This window comes from Gracilinanus agilis, chromosome 6 (assembly GCF_016433145.1).
Source record: "Gracilinanus agilis isolate LMUSP501 chromosome 6, AgileGrace, whole genome shotgun sequence".
NCBI lineage: Eukaryota > Metazoa > Chordata > Mammalia > Didelphimorphia > Didelphidae > Gracilinanus > Gracilinanus agilis.
In genome coordinates, this window is record NC_058135.1 from 146866885 (window position 1) to 146884477 (window position 17593).

Here is a 17593-nt window from a genome sequence, read left to right on the forward strand (position 1 = left end):
TAAATAATTATTTCAGCTAGTTTTTTGTTGATTTTCTAGTGTTCTCTAAGTATACCATCTTATCTTTTACAAAGAGTGGCAGCTGTTTCCTCATTACCTACTTTAACTTCTTTGATTTCTTTTTCTTCTTATTGCTAAAGCTAACATTTCCACTATAATATTAGATATACGTGTGATAATGGGCATCCTTACTTCACCTCTGGTCTTACTGGGAAGGCTTCTAGCTTAATCCCCATTACACATAATACCTTTTATCCTTTTTTATTTATTTTTTAAAATATTTTTCCATGGTTACATATTTCATGTTGAGTCCCTCCTCTTTTCCCCCTCCCCTCCCAGAGCTAACAAGCAATTGCACTGGATTATACATGTGTTTTATCACTTTATACCTATTTCCATATTATTTATTTTTGTAATAGAGTAGTCTTTTAAAACCAAACCTCCAAATCATATACTCATGCAAATAAATGATAAATCATATGTTTTCCTTCTGCATTTCTACTCCCACAGTTCTTTTTCATGATCTGGATACCATTCTTCCTCATAAAGTCCCTCAGGGTTGTCCTGGATCTTTGCATTGCTATTAGAAGCAAAGTCTATTATATTTGATTATTCCACAAAGTTTCACTTTCTGTGTACAATGTTCTCCTGGTTCTGCTCATTTCACTCCACGTCAGTTCATGAAGGTCTTTCCAGTTCATATAGAAATCCTCCATTTCATCATTCTTTATAACACAATAGTATTCCATTAACATATAATACTTGCTGATGGTTTTAGGTAGATGCTACTTGTCATTTTAAGAATTCCTATAGTTTCCGTTTATTCCTATGCTTTCTAGCATCTTTAATAGGAGTGCACATTATATTTAGTCAAAGGCTTTTTCTGAATCTAAATGAGATAATCATTTGATTTCTGTCAGTTTTGTTATTGATATGATCTCTTATACTGATAGTTTTCCTAATATTAAACCAGCCCTGCATTCTTGGTATAAATCCCATTTGGTCATAGTGAATGATCCTTATAATATATTGCTGTAGTTTCTCTGCTGGTATTTTATTTAAAATTTTTATATCTCTATTCATTAAGAAAATTGGTCTTTAATTTTCTTTCTTTGTTTTTGCTATTCCTAGCTTAAGTATCAGCAAAGCATTTGTTTCATAAAAGGAATTTAGTAGGACTCCCTCTTTGCCTATTTTCCCAAACAGTTTATATATAATTGGGATAAATTGTTCTTTCAATGTTTAATAGAATTCACGAGTAATTCCATCTGACCCTGGGGACATTTTCTTGGGGAGTTCATTCATGACTTGTTCAATTTCTTTTTTCTGAGATGGGATTATTTAAGTATTTTATTTCCTTTTTTGTTACTCTGGGTAATTTATATTTTTGTAAATATTCATGCATTTCACATAGATTATCAAACTTATTGTCAGATAATTGGGCAAAATAGCTCCTAATGACTGCTTTAACTTCCTATTCATTGGTGATGAATTTGGCCTTTTCATTTGTGATACTGGTAATTTTATTTTTCTTCTTTCCTTTTTTAAGCCAAATTAACCAATGCTCTGCTTTATTCATTTTTTTTCATAAAACCAAATAAGCCTTATTTATTAGCTCAATAGTTTTCTTACTTTTGGTTTTATTAATTTCTCCTTTGATCTTTAAGAAATTCCAATTTGATTTTTAGTTAGAAATTTTTAACTTTTCTTTTTCTTTTTTTCCTTTTTTTATTTAGAATATTTTTCCATGGTTACAGGATTCATGATTTTCCCCCACCCTCCCCTCCCCACTCCCAGAGCTGACAAGCAGTTCCACTGGGTTATACATGTATCATTGTTCAAAGCCTATTTCCATGCTATTCATATTTACAGTAGAGTATTCTTTTAACATAAAAAAACCTAATCGTATCCATATTGAGCTACATGATCCATCATATGTTTTTCTTCTGCATTTCTGTTCCCACAGGTCTTTCTCTGGATATGGATAGTGTTCTTTCTCATAAATTCCTCTGGATTGTCCTGGGTCATTGCATTGCTGCTAGTAGAAAAGTCTGTTACATATAATTGTACCACACTGTACCAGTCTCTGTGTACAATGTTCTCCTGGTTCTGCTCCTTTTACTCTGCACCAATTCATAGAGATCTTTCCAGTTCACATGGAATTCCTCCAGTTCATTATTCCTTTCAGCACAATAATATTCCATCAACATGAGATAGCACAATTTATTCAGCCATTCTCCAATTGATAGGCACCCCTTCCATTTTCCAATTTAACTTGTCCTTTTTCTAGTTATTTTTTTTAGTTACCTGCTCAATTCATTAATCTGCTTTTTCTCTATTTTACTGATGTGAGCATTTAAAGATATGTTTTCCCCTAAGTACTGTTTTGGCTGCCATAAATTTGGATATGGTCTCATTGTAATTCTCTCTAATGAAATTATCAATTATTTTTATGATTTATTCTTTGACCCACCACATTTCTAGAATTATATTACTTAGTTTCCAATTATTTTTCAATTTGTCTTTCTATTGACCCTTATTCATTGTAATTTTATTACATTGTGATCTGAAAAAGATGCATTTATTATTTCAGTTTTTCTGCAGTTGGTTATAAGATTTTTATGCCCCAAAACATTGCCAACTTTTGTGTAGGTGCTATATACCAATGAGAAGGATGTGTATTCCTATCTATTTGTATTCAATTTTCTCTGGAGCTCTATAAATTCTAACTTTTCTAAAATTTAATTCATTTCCTTTACTTCTTTCTTGTTTATTTTTGGTTAGATTTATATAATTCTGAGAGAGGAAAGTTGAGATCCCCTATTATTATACTTCTATTCCCTACTTTGTCTTGTATCTTGACTAATTTCTCCTTTAAAAATTTGAGGGTATACCATTTGGTGCATATGTTTAGTATTGACATTACTTCATTGTTTATGGTACCTTTTGTCAAGATGTAATTTCTTCTTTATCTCTTTTGATTAGATCTATTTTTTCTTTAGCTTTATCAGAGATCATGATTGCTACTCCTGCTTTTTTTAACTTCCACTAAAGTATAATAAATTCTGCTCCAGCCCTCACTCTTTATTCTGGGTGTTGTGAGGGGGAGAAGGGAAGATAGGTAGGAAGGCAGGAGTGGGAGAAAAGAAAGAGGAAGGTAGAGGAAGGGAAAGGAAGGTAGCAGTCCCCAGCCCCAGCAGGGGGAAATTGAACAGAGCCCTTCCGAGCTCAAATAAAAAATCTGAGAGCAACTTTAATGTTTAGAATAGCTGGGTTTTATTTAAATTAGAAAGGGGAAGATCTAGGAAAACTAGGAGGTAGATAGAAAGGGAAAAAGGCACCGAGAGAGAGATCAGGGTAGATAGCATTAGCCAGCCTCCAGGCTCGAGAGAGCAGAGCCCAGGAAAGGCACCAAAATTTTCTCTTTTATACTTTCTCTGACACCTCCCACAAAAGAAGTGTCGGGGGAAGTTGTAGAAGGGATCCCTGGGAGATGTATTCTTCCAGGGCTTACAATAATTTTAAATGTTATGGGGTGTCTTCCTGCCTCGAATGTGTTTCTTATGAACAGCATATTGTAGCATTCTACTTTTTAATCCACTCTGCTTTCTGCTTCCATTTTGGGGTTAGTCACCTCATTCACATTCACAGTTAGGATTACTATGTGTTCCCCTCCATCTTATTTTCCCCCTTTATTCTCCTCTTTCTCTCTCTTTTCGCTCTATCCCTCCTCACAAATATTTTGGTTTTTTTTTAAGCAATGCTTCCTCCACTTCAACCTCCCTTAAATTATTCCCTTTTCTTATTCCCCTTATATTTTTCCATAGGGTTACATAGGTTTTTTTTGTCCAACTGAGTATGTGTTTATTCTGAACCAATTCCAAAGAAAATATGGTTTAAGCATTGCCTATCACCACCCTTATCCTCCCCTCCACTGTATTAGATTTTTTGTGCCTCTTCAGGTGAGATTAATTTATTCCATTCTATCTATCCATTTCCTCTTCTTTCATTGTGCTCCTCTTTTTCACTCTTTGGGTTTGTTTTATTTTTTTGGCTATCATGTCATTTTGGTCAAATTCTCTTGTATCTTCTATCTATCTAACTATCTACATATTCTTTCTACATGTCCTAATTATAATTTTTTTAAGAATTACAAATATCTTCCCATATAGGAACATAAATATAAACAGTTTGACCTTATTGAATCCCTTAATTTTTCTCTTTCTTGTTTACCTTCCCTTGAGTTCTGTATTTGAACATCAAATTTTCTGTTCAGATCTGGTCTTTTCAACAAAAAAAAACTTTGAGATCTTCTATTTTATTAAAGGATACCCCCAAAAAAGAATATATTCAGTTTTGCTGGATAGATGATTCTTAATTATAATCCTAGCTCCCTTGCCTTCTGGAATATCATATTCCAAGTATCCCTAACTTTTAATGTAGAAACTACTAAATAATATATAATCCTGACTGTTGCTCCATCATATTTGAATTGTTTCTTTTTGCCTACTTGCAGTATTTTCTCCTTGACCTAGGAGCTCTGGAATTGAGCTATAATATTCCTATGAGTTATCATTTGAGAATTTATTCAGGAGAGAATTGGTTTAGTCTTTCAATTCTATTTTACTCTCTTGCTCAAGAATATCACAGCAGTTTTCTTTGACAATTTCTTGTAATATGATGTAATTGACAATTTCTTGTAATATGATGTAATATCATGTAGTTCAATAATTTTTAAATTTTATCTCCTGGAAATATTTTCCAGATCAGTTCTTTATTCAATGAAATATTTCATATATTCTTCTATTTTTTTCATTTTTCCAAATTTTGTTTTATTATTTCTTGGCATCTCATAAAGTCATTAGTTTCCCTTGACCAATTCTAATTTTTATGAAATTCTTTCCTTCAGTGAATTCTTAAACCTCTTTTTCCATATGGCCAATTCTATTTTCAAGGGATTTCTTATCTTTATTTGATTCTTGTATCTTTTTCTATTTAGCTAATTCTGATTTTTAAGGTACTATTTTCTTTGGGATTTTTTGTGTCTCCTTTTCCAAACTATTTACTCTTTCTTACATTGCTTTTATTTCTTTTCTCTATTTTTCCAGTTCCTCTTTTTATTTGATTTCTGAAATATTTTTGAGCTCTTCTAGGAACTAAGACCAATTCTCATTGTTCTTTGAAGTTTTGCATGTAGCTGCTTTGATCCCATTGCCCTCCTCCCTCCACTCTGAGTTTGTACCTTGTTTTTCCCTGTCCCCATAGTAATTTTCTATGGTTAAGTTTTTATTTTTTTGATGTTTTTTCATTTTCCCAGCCTTTTTCTTGACTTTTATTTTTATCTTCAAAGTTGGCTTTGTTTTCAGAATAGAGGGAGCACTCTTAAATTTCAGTTTTTCCTTGCTGCTATCCTCAGTTCTAGTCTGGGTATCTATAGTTTCTTCTAAGATGGCATGATGGCCTGTGGGCTGAGGTCTCTGGAAACTGACTCTCAATGCTGATTCCATCTTCCCCCAGGGCCTGTAGCACTTTTCAGTATCTTGTGCTGGGTTTAGGACCATGCCATTGGCTTGCAAAGGGTCTCCAGACCTCCCTTTAGCTTATACCATCCAGGTACACTATAGCCTGCCTTGTGCTGGGGCTTGGAACCTCACTGTGAGCTTGCTCTGGGGTTCAAACTCCAAGGGGTTGGTGTGGGGGTGTTCTACTGTTGAATTAAGTAGGGTTATATATTCTCAATGTTGGCTTGGGCTCAGTTTTAGAACCTCAAAGAGTGGGGAGCTTGGTGGAGCTTGTTGTTGGCTTGTATCAGTGCTCTTCAGAGTGGCCTTGCTGTACTCTACTCTCACCAAAATGAAATAGAACCTCTCTGTCCTAGGAGAGGCCCTGATATCACTACCAGGACTTATTTCTCATGTTCTATATATATACTTTGAAGTATAAACCCTAGAATGACACAATTAGCCTCAACATTCAGCACATAAGATGGTACTCTTGAATGGTATCTAATTCTTGGTTGTTAACCATTGGGGGCCACTATATATATATATCCACTAATTGGTATAGTGATGAACAGGTTAATTAGATTCCCTATTCCCAGAATGCTCTAGATTTTTATCTGATAGGACGAAGACTATTGATTGACATTTCTTCTTATGCATCTTTTCAATAAATTTCATTTCTCTTCCCAAATGTAAGTCTCTAATGTATTCACCTCTTAAAGCTCATAATTTAAAGACTGAGCACAGATTGACTTTTTCATCAGACTAAGAGAGCCATATTTCAGTAGTACCAATGAGGATATGGAAAGGAACAGGGTTTATGCAAGTGAATATTCAGGGGAAAAGCAAGATTTATGTTTCAAGTTGTTTTCTTCAATGAATTTCCAGTTGATATTTTGGCAGTATGATATTAAGAGTGCTGGGTCTAGAGCCAGGAAAATAAAGATTCAAATACTCCCATCACTGATATTTACCTGTCATGTGGCCCTAAGAAATTCACTCAAGCATCCTGTCCTTCCAGCAATCCCAGTAGACTTATCTACTACTTCATAGATAGGTTACTATATAGCTCTGCATTAGTAGAGGCAATTCTCACACTTTAATCCCCGCTGTGCTGACAAAATCATCAATTTTTCACATTTCCTTATTTATTGAACTTGATAGAAATATTATTAAAGGGCTCCTTTGTGCAATTGCATATTAAATAAACAAATCACTTCATAGCCTAATCCCTCATTTCTAATTAGAATTCTTATTTACATTTGGTCTCACTGAAATATTTCTATTATTTATACTATAATGCACAGCATGGTAGATTGAGCAAGGGGCTTACTCATCTAAGTCAATGATCCTATTTCCACCAGCTTAAAAAGCAGATAGGTGTTCTAGGCCACATACTCTTGTCTTACCTTCAATTCTTCAAATCTTTAGCTTCTCTCAAAGCACATCTCAGGATCACCTCTGATATGTGGCCTTTCCTCATTCCCCAGACCCCCATTATTATCACTTTCTTTTTATTCATTTATTCAACAAGCATTCCCTCTAGAATTTTACACTGTATATATTCTGTATTTACTGATATTGTATATAGTATTCTATCCCTCTGGGTGAATGTATAATTTTTGACAGCAAGGAGTGTTCTGTTTTACACATAGTGATCAATGTAGTTGTTCAGTACTTTCACATATATTTTTACATTTCACGTTCATGACTCCTTTGTGGATTTTCTTGACAAATAGACTAGAGTGGAAACTGAGGTAAACAGGGTTAAGTTATTTGCCCAAAGTCATATAGCTAGTAAGTGCCTGAGACTGGATTTGAAATCAGATCTTCCTGACTTTAGGCTCAGCATTCTATGTACTGTGCCATCAAGCTGCCATCATCATAGTCAACACCTAACAAATGTTTGTTGAATTGAATTTGAATTAAAAGGTGGGAATAGTACTCAAATTGGTGGGAAAAGACTGAGCAATGGGGTCCTGGGCTGACCCAGAGTTTATGGAGGCAGGTATGCTAGAAATGCTTAGAGAAGAGGTACCGACGTTGCTGACTAAGGTCACCAACATAATGATTTTTGGATATTACCCTCCAGGAAATGATTTACTGGTAGAGATAAGACCATTCACAAATATTTTACCATCTTAAGCATTATTTGCAATGTAGCTCTTGAAAATTTTACTTTTGAAAATCATCTTTGCAAATATTTATCATTAAAATGTTCACAATTTCCTTTGAAAGGTTACACTTTATAATTTGTGGATTTCTCGAAAAGGCAGACAACAGATGTGAGATTATTTACTCTCTTCCTTTGCAATAGACTTCTGTGACATCCAAAGGTCTGATTCGGGCTGTTTCCAGTCCTTTCCAAAAATCGTATTCAAACTAAAAGACTTGAAGTATTCTAGGCGATGACTAAAAGGAAAAGAAAATGGAGTGGGAGTTGAAATGGATTTTGAATCTAGGGAAAATAGCTGTCTTAAAAGAGAATTTTTTCCATTTTGTCAGATCTTTTATGTGGCAATTTTCTATTTAAAAAATTCTAAAGTAGACAGTATCTTAAAGGAACAATTTCTCTTGATCTGAAAACACTTTATCATGGTTTAACACCACCCTCAACCCTCCACCGGCTCAAGGAAGAAGGGAAAGATTTTTCAGTCAATGTCTTGAAAACACATTTCATTCCTATGCAACTTTAAACAAATATCCTCATATACTCTTTCAAGATATTGGAAGAAGTCAAATCTTATTGTTCTTTTTGAGAAGCTATTCTGAAAAGTTTCAGCCCCATATGTCAGAGCTCAACTTCATACTATCCTGCATTACCAAATCTGAGACAGTTCTTCCCTTTTTAGGTAGAATAATGAACTGTTACAAAGATTCCACCATGGACTTATAAAAAAAAGGAAAAAATATTTTCTTTCACATACAGTACAGCATCTTTATCCTGAGAAATTGCATTTATGCCCTACTCTACCTTGACTGGGGGGTAGAACTAAAAAAATTTTGCATATGGACCAAGCCTCCCATGAGTCATATGGCTTCTTTGCAGAAGAGCAGAAGAGAGATGATAGCTCAGGGCTCGGCAATGTATGGCTCTCGAGCCATATCTGGCTCTTTTGAGGGCCAGATATGGCTCTTTCTGCAGGAGCCATAAAGTCAATTTTTTTTTCAGGCGCTGTTACAGGAGTGCGCACTGTGAGCACTGTACGGCTCTCATGAAATTACATTTTAAAAAATGTGGCCTTTATGGCTCTCACAGCCAAAAAGGTTGCCGACCCCTGTGATAGCTGATCGAAGGCCAGAGAGGAATTTTAATGAGTGAATATATGACTGAATGAATTAAAAATCATTTATTAAGCACTTATTCTTTTTTTAAAGCCCTTATCTTATATCTTAGAATCAATATAAGTATAGATTCCAAGGGAGAAGAAGTGGTAAGAGTTAGGCATTTAGAGTTAAGTAACTTGCCTAGGGTTACCCAGCTAGGATGTGTCTGAGGCCAGATTTTAATCTAGTACCTCCCATTTCTAGAACTGGCTCTCTATCCACTAAGCCACCTAGCTGCCTCTAAGCACTAACTCTTGAGCTCTAAGGACACAAAGATAAGAAAGTAAAACAACATCTCGTTTCAAGATATCCACATTATAATTGAGAGAGATAATAAATAATAGAAAGTTCAGCTAAAGGAAATGGTAAGGTCCAGAAGTCTCAGGATCCTACTGGTACAACTTAAGGACTCCAGGGCTGATGACAAGGACCCAGAGGTCCTTAAATTATACCAGTAGATCAAATGATAATGTCCAGGGGTCCAGAGTTTATAGAGCCAGTGCAAATGGTAAGGCCCAGAAGACTTCAGAATGCAATGGCATAATAGATGATAAGGTCTGGTGGTCCTCCATCTCACTAGAAAGAATAGAGTTGGTAACCTCTATCTCATCAAAGCGGATTGATCAGTCAAATGGCCCAGATTGGGTCTGGGCAGTCCATGGTGGTGGGAGAAAGCAAAAGGAATACAAGAGAAAAAGAGTACCCTTAGCAGAGAAGTCACTCCCATGAAGTATAGGTGTCCAGAGCATGGGGTGGGGGCAGAGATGAAGGAATGAAAGTTCTGTTTATAACATGGGTAAGGAAAGACCAACTCAGTGTGTGACTCAATTATTCCCGGCTCTCTGGCCCTGCTCACTTGACTAGATTCAGTCACACTGACCTATGTACCTATCATGCTTGGAGTAATATGGGCAGAACCTGAAGGAGAAGGAATGAATAGCACAGAAGTTACATAAAGGAAGAAAGTAAAGACCTGAATTGGAAAGAAAAATAGAGAATGGCCAAAGAGAAGAGCAGAATCGTAAAAGAGAGAGAAAAGTTAAAGGGACGGTACATAGGGAATAGAGAATTAAAAAGCAACAGCAGCCCCAAGAGGGATGGAAAAGAAGAAAAGAGAAGAGAAGAATGGATTTAGAGGCAAAACCTGGTGGGAAAGGACAACATAGGGGTTGTAGAGAATGACAGGGCTGAATGGAAAAGCCATGTATTTGGGGATGAATCAGAGACTGTTCCTAAATAGTTTGCCTACCACCAACAGCTCCTCTCTTCATCACTGGGATTCTGGTTCTTCTCCTTCTGAAAAGGTCTGAAAGAGCTGATAGCTAGTTACTCTAGAGATTGTATTAGTCAGCAGGTCAATGTATATTAACTAGGGAGTACAAAGGATTGGACTAAACGCTTAAAGCAATTTTCTCTCTTTCCTTCTAAGAGTGGCCACTTAGTGTGAATGGGCACTGACATCCCAAGATCAATGGAATATATTTTCTACTTACAAATCAGGCTCCTGTCCTTTTTGTATTTCATCTTGTGGTATGGGGTAAAGTGCTTCATAAGTTCTTCCAGCTTTTGATCCATGAATCGCATAAGAATTAAATTTCTCTACACCAGGAGGAAAATAACTCCAAGGAAGAAGAGCTTTACCTTCCCATTTGGTCTCACTTCTGGATACCTCAAATGGTAAAGGAAGCTCTTGCTAGAACAACGGGAAAATGGAAGATACATATAAGGTAACATAGAAAATCTGCATCAGTACAGAAAACACCTGGATATTTGAAAGGACTGGTTCTTGTGCAGTTGATTACTTACTTTCCATGAATGTCTTCTTCCAGATAGAAGGATCACCAAATGTTGCCCATGGCTATTAAAATGAAAATGCCTTGTAAGTACTTTATAAAAGAAACCAAAAAGATTTCCCTTACTCTTCTTTGTATCTAAAACATATATGTGCATGTGAAAGTTTTTGCAATGGAATTTTCCAATAACAAACAAGAAGCAAACAAAAATCCTGAGCCAGGAAAAGTAGAGAAGCATTCACTGATCAAAGATATTTTTGAATTTTTGACTCTTTGAAGCAAGGAGCCCATTAATTTTTTCCCATTAAAATTTTGTTGATATATTTTTGTTTATAAATCACCTATATTTCCCAATATATCTCTGCTCCTATTCCCAGAGAAACATTTCTTATAACAGATTTTTAAAAGGTGGGGGAAACCTTTCAACAAAACTCACCATCACATTGAAAAAGCCTGACATTCTATTATTTGAAGTGTTCTATACCTGTAGTCCTCCACATCTTCAAAGAAAAGGAGATATCTTTTCATTTTTCTTCTTTGGGGACAAGTTTGGTAATTATTTCAGAGCTTCAATTCTAATTATTTTGTTATTGTTCATTATATTAACATTAGTGTAGTTATAGTGTAAATTGTTTTCCTAGTTTGTTTAATTTACTTTCTATCAGTTTATCAATCTTCTCATGTTTCTCTATGTTCATTATAGTTATCATTTCTTATGGCATAATATTATTCCATTACATTCATATGCTACAACTTAGTTATTGTCCAAAAAAATCAGAATCTACTTTGCATATAGTTCTTTAGGAGTACAAAAAAATACTACTCTACATATTCTGGTATATCTGAGCCTTTTTTTGTATTAACTTCTTTGGGATATATGACTAACAACTCAAACTCTGGGCAAAGGAATATGGATATCTTAGTCACATTTTTCATATAATTATGAATTGATTTCTAGAATGGTGGCACTATATCACAGCTTCATCACAATGTATTTGGCTCCCGATCTTTCCCTAGTTTGGGATCCATTTATGTCAATTGCAATTCCATACAAAATAGTTACATGGGCTAATATAAAAATGTATTTTGTCTGGATGCATGTCTATAAACTTTATAAATTTCATGCCTTCTCAATGAGGAGGGAGAGGAAGAAAGGTAGGAGGTAACGTGGAACTCAAAGTTGTAAAAAATGAATGTTAAAATTGTTTTTAACAACTAAACAATTTTAAAAGTTTAACAATTAAAAATTAATTTTAACAATTAAAAAATGTAATTGGACAAAAAAATTACATGCTGTGCTAATATTGCCTGTCATGTGCTTTGAATAAAACATAGCACAGAACTAGAAGCAAAGAGGAAAATTTAGACTTGATGTTAGGTAAAACTTCCTAAAAATTAGACCACTCCCAATTAGACCTCTCCAGAAGTAGCATGAGCCACTTTGGAAGGTAATGGGTTTTCCCCTTCAATGTAGACTTTTGAGCTAAGACTAGAAGACCAATAAAATCTAACAAAAATTTGCTAAGGATATACTATGGACACAGCCCAAGTTAGGCACTATGGTTACAAAGACAAACGGAAAATTATACTTGCCCTCAAAGAGCTTACTGATCATTTGTGAACTGTGTTGTAGGGATTCTTTCAGGTAGAGGTTCAAACTAGATGGCTATTGAGGCCCCTTATATTTCTGAAATTCTTTATCACTGCATGATCAAAATTATGAATCTGATTAAATGACTCAAACTGGTATAAAATGGGGAAAAGTATTATTTCATTTGTAGAGAATCTCAGAACTCCCTCCCAAACTAAAATGCCTTAAGGAAGATGATGTCGATTTACATATAGCAGGGCTTATAAAACGGGTTGAAGATTATTTCCAAAATAATTTCCAAAATAATAAAATACTTTATTCCTTATTAAGAAGCACCCTGGCATAACGATATGACCTAGGACAAGTCAGTTAGCAGGATATCAGCCAAGATGGTGAAGTAGAAAGAAGCCTCATTCTCCAGACAACTACTCAAGCACAGGATCACAAATATGACCCGGAGCCAAGTGACTAGGCAAACATTGTGGAATATTGGAGGATCAAAGGTCTGGAACCACTTCCTCTTGAGGGAAAGATCACACCACTGTTGCTCTAAACAAAGGAGAAGGGATTTCAGAATTAATCTCAGGGTCACGGAGGAGTATGTTGTTGTTCTGACCCCAGCAATAGGACAACAGATAAGAGAAGCAAGGCTCATACAGCTTACATAGCATCACCAGAATTGAACCATGGAGTGTTAAAAAAAAATGAGGATATGGCCTCCCACACTTTGGCAGATCCACTGCATAGACTCTATAGAAGAACATACACAAGAACTGCACCACCGAAAATGATAAAAATGTAGTGGTTGTAGGGGCAGCTGGGTAGCTCAGTGGAGTGAGAGTCAGGCCTACAGACAGGAGGTCCTAGGTTCAAACCCGGCCTCAGCCACTTCCCAGCTGTGTGATCCTGGGCAAGTCACTTGACCCCCATTGCCCACCCTTACCAATCTTCCACCTATGAGACAATACACTGAAGTACAAGGGTTTAAAAAAAAATGTAGTGGTTGTGATATGCACTGATGGAGGGAATACTCATTTCAATGAAATTGCAAATCAATCCATCAATTATTTATTAAGCATCTATGACATTGAAATGTTGCATAATGAAAGATAAAAGGTATATTTGATTCTACTGGGTGAACAATATCTACAAATATCTATATATATAAAATATATATGGTAAATACAAAGTAATTTGGTTGAGGAGACTAGCAAATGGATGAGGTCTCATACAGCAGGTAGCTTTTGAGCTAAGCACTGAAGGAAATAAAGGTTTGTAAGAGGCAGAAGTAAGGAATAAGTGAATTTCAGTCATGATAACAAAATGGCTATGCAAAGGCAGACAGGAGATGGAATGTTAGATATGAGAAGGCAAGAAGGTTAATTTGATTGGAATATAGAGTGTGTGGAATGAGACCTAATGTACAATAAGTCTGGAAAGGTAGGCTCACAGAATAAAAGATTTTGAGAATTGGAAAGGACTTTAGTGGCTTAGTATAACTCATACCCAGAAGCAGTACCAATTATAACACATTTAGCAAGTGGTCATCCAGACTCTATTAGAAGATCTCTAAAGAGATCTCTAAAGATGACCACATTCCCTGGCAGCTCATTTTCCTTGTAGTCAATTCCACTTGTTAGGAAGCCCTCCCTGAGATTGAGCCTGAATTGGACTCTTGGCAACTTCAGACCAATGCTACTCTGTCCTTTAGGGCCAAACAAAAGTCTAAATCCCTCTTCTAGGTGATAGCCCTTCACAGCTTTTAAGAAAGCTATCAGATATCAACATTGAGCTTTGGCCAGGACCTTCTATGACAGCAACTAAATTCTAGAATTTACATAGAATAGAACAAGGAAATACCTCCACCATCAGGAAAGGAATAGGATAGAATTTTAACTATTTGGAAATAACAGGGTTGCAAAATAGAAAAGGGAAAATCCAGACATGAGTAGCCACAAGCCAAATAGTCTTATTTATTATTTATATCTATTATAATATAGATTAGCAGTCTTCTAATCTTCCTAGATGCTAACTTTTGCACAGTTTGTTTCTATTGGGACTAAAGATGATCTAGGAGAAATGACAGGAAATATGAGGCCTGCCACTGTGTCCAACCTATATTATCTATCCTTACTTGCTAAAAATTCCTATCCATTTGGAAGATCTTAGTAAAGGTATACTTAGCTTTATTGTGGTCTAATCACAACTGAGGCCCCTCAGAGCTGAATTGATCCACCTTAAGTCTTCTCTTTTGAGGCTAAATATCCCCAGTGCTTTCTACCAGTCTTCATGGGACATAGATTCTATCTATACCCTTGACCATCATGATTGACTTCTTTTGGACATTCTCTAGTTTATCAAATCATTTATTATTTTATTCATTTATATTTCTATATATAGAGAGAAGAATATATATTTGTAATTATTTATTAAAGTATGGTAGAATGAATGAATAAAGAAAGCATTTATTAAGTATTTACTGTATGAAAAGCACTGTGCTAAGTTCTGGAGCTAAAAACAGAAAAAGAAGGCAGTCTCTGATATCTAGGAGCTGTCAGCTGTATTTCTGGAAACTACAAATTTGCCTCTGTCAGACTGGGGCAAACTTGGAGTTTCCAGAAATACCATTGACAGAACTCATATTCCCATAGACTGAGAGAACACTTAAGGATTGGGGGGAGGAGGTTCAGCAGCAAACTAGACTAGAAGGCTCTGTGATCCTTAGGATTGAGCTACAAATCAGATGGTGATATCCCTTAATTAATGTATATCCATGAATATAGTCTTTACTAAGTCTTGGACTTTAGTAGGGAGGACTTTCTTTTCTGGGTTTTCAGTAGCTGTGTAGCCCCTTTAGAAGCTCTTATCAAATCACAGCTCCACTAATGGTTGGTTTTCTGGGTGATAGCTCTAGTGACTGAACATAATACTCTACATGTGGTCTGTCCAGGGTAGAGTACAGAGGGTGTATATAAATAGGGGTCCTTATAACTGAAAGTTACTGCTTGTTTAATGCATCCCTAGACTGCATTAGCTTTTTTGACTACCATTACAACAACTCTGACTCCTGAGGATGTTACATTCCATTAAAACTCTAAGATGATGTTGAGACACATTGTTGTTTTCCACTCTGTCCTTTCAAAGTTAGTGTGAGTTGTTTTTTCATCCAAATGAAAGACTCTGTTTATCACTATTGAATTTCATCTTATTATATTGTCTAATAGATATGTCTATAGAGAAATTTTTGGAACTTGTCATCTAGCATATTAGCAGCATTTTCCAGCTTTGTGTTACTTGCAAATTAGATTAATACCTATGCCTTTATTCAAACATCGATTTAAAAAAATCTTAAATAGGGAGCAGGTAGTTGGCTCAGTAAATTGAGAGTCAGGCCCAAAGATGGGAAGTGGTGGGTTCAAATCTGACCTCAAACTCTTCCCAGCTGTGTGACCCCGGGCAAGTCACTTTACCCCCATTGCCTAGCCCTTACCACTCTTCTGCCTTGGAGTCAATACACAGTATTGATTCTAAGAAGAAGGTAAAGATTTTTTAAAAATAACATTTAATAGCACAGGGCCAAGCACAGACTTCTGTGTCACATTGACATTAACTATTAACTCTTTTATGAATCCACCGATTCACTTAGTTCTGAGTGCAATGCTCTGCATTATTGTACAGCCCATTTCTCTTCATCTTTGCCATAAGAATGGCAAGAGATAGTTTCTTAAATACTTTGTAGCCTACACCTACAGCTTTCCTCTGATCTCACTGGTAACAGTGAGAAGAAAGAGGAAGAAAGAAAGAAAGAAAGAAAGAAAGAAAGAAAGAAAGAAAGAAAGAAAGAAAGAAAGAAAGAAAGAAAGAAAGAAAGAAAGAAAGAAAAGAACCGAAAAGAAAAGAAAGAAAATATTGTTTGGCATGCACTGGTCTTGTAAGTGCTAGCTTTTTTGTAGTCAGTTTCCCTTTTTATATCTTCATTACACATCCTTTAAATGATACTTTCTAAAATTTTTCCTAGGAATTGAGGTCAAGCTTCCTGGGCTATAATTTGTAGACTCTGTTCTCTTTCCTTTTTCACAAATTAGGACATTTACCTTTATCTAATCATATTATGCTGCTCCAATTTTCTATGATCTTTCCATCATGATTTACTAACAGTTGTTCAGTAATTGGATCCACCATTTGCTTTTAGTGCTTGAAGATGTAGTTCATCCTGGCCAGGTGATTTGAGAATTAAGAGCTCTGTTACTATCTCCTGGTTTATCTTGGGATATCTATATCGCTATTAACCATTTTTACTATCATCTCTACTACAAAAGTCATTCTGGGAAAAGAAAATCCAAGTAAAATAAAGATTGAGCAGCTCTTTCCTTTCTATATTGCCATTTATAATCATCCTATTTACCACTAAGAAGAGGTAGTGTCCTTATTCTGATCTTGCTTTTTCCAACAATATAATGACAACAAAAACATTTTGGTATTCCTTGTTCCTTCTCTAGCATCATCTCATTCTGAGCTTTCACAGTCCTGGCACCATTTTGACAAGATCATGTCATTTGCTTATGCTAATTCCCTGTTATCTGCCTTTGCTACCTTCTTCTGAATATTGCCTTCTTTTTCTAAACCCTTACCTTCTGTCTTAGAATCAATACTGTGTATTAGTTCCAGGGCAGAAGAGTGGTAAGGGCTAGGCAATGGGAGTTAAGTGACTTGCCCAGGGTCACACAGTTAGGAAGTGTCTGAGGCCAGATTTGAACCCAGGATCTCCTGTCTCTAGGCCTGGCTCTCAATTCACTGAGCCAGCTAGCTGCCCCCATATATTGCTTATATAAGATGGCTTATTAAGTTTCTTGTGCAATCACATAGTCTTTTTTAGAAATTCCCAATATTTTTCTCTTCCTTGGCATTATTTCCCTATATTCCCTTAGAATTTCATTCTTAGGTATCTTGTCCCTCCCACAATGGCTTCCCTTGTAGAATTTTAGTTCATGAGATCCCATTTTTCCTTCCTGTGATTCCTTTGAGGATTGGATCCAGGCTGTGAATATCTGAGTTATCCATTAGAATACTGGAGTATTTTTCACTTGTATGAGAATTACATCAAGATTAAAACTTTTTTAAACCACTTAGCATAATTCGTATACAAATATGTATGTATATATATGAATAAATATATGAGATATATTTATATATGATGGTGTACACACATATAAAAGTGATATATCACCTTTTATTTGGCATAGAGAGACCTGGAGAGAAAACTTTCTACAAGTGCCAACTTGCTATTGTTCTATATCTTAGAGTTGCCTTAATCACTGAGAGGTTACATGATTTGCCCAAAGAATATGTGTGTGTATTATATATATATATATATATATATA

At 35.5% G+C, this 17593-nt stretch overlaps 1 protein-coding gene across 2 annotated transcripts in view; it reads right to left on the minus strand.

Moving 5' to 3' along the window:
* Positions 1-7408: 7408 nt before the first annotated feature.
* Positions 7409-17593, minus strand: part of LOC123253125 (UPF0462 protein C4orf33-like) — a 35388-nt gene continuing 25203 nt past the window's right edge. Inside the window, exons 4-6 of one of the 2 annotated variants that reach the window (XM_044682413.1) lie at positions 10635-10686; positions 10322-10521; positions 7409-7913 (exon numbers count right to left, since the gene is read on the minus strand). In XM_044682413.1, the coding sequence (XP_044538348.1) occupies positions 7793-7913; positions 10322-10521; positions 10635-10686 (373 nt within the window). In that variant the 3' untranslated portion in view covers positions 7409-7792. The remainder of the gene's footprint in view (positions 7914-10321; positions 10522-10634; positions 10687-17593) is intronic. The other variant, XM_044682414.1, reaches the window with a different exon arrangement.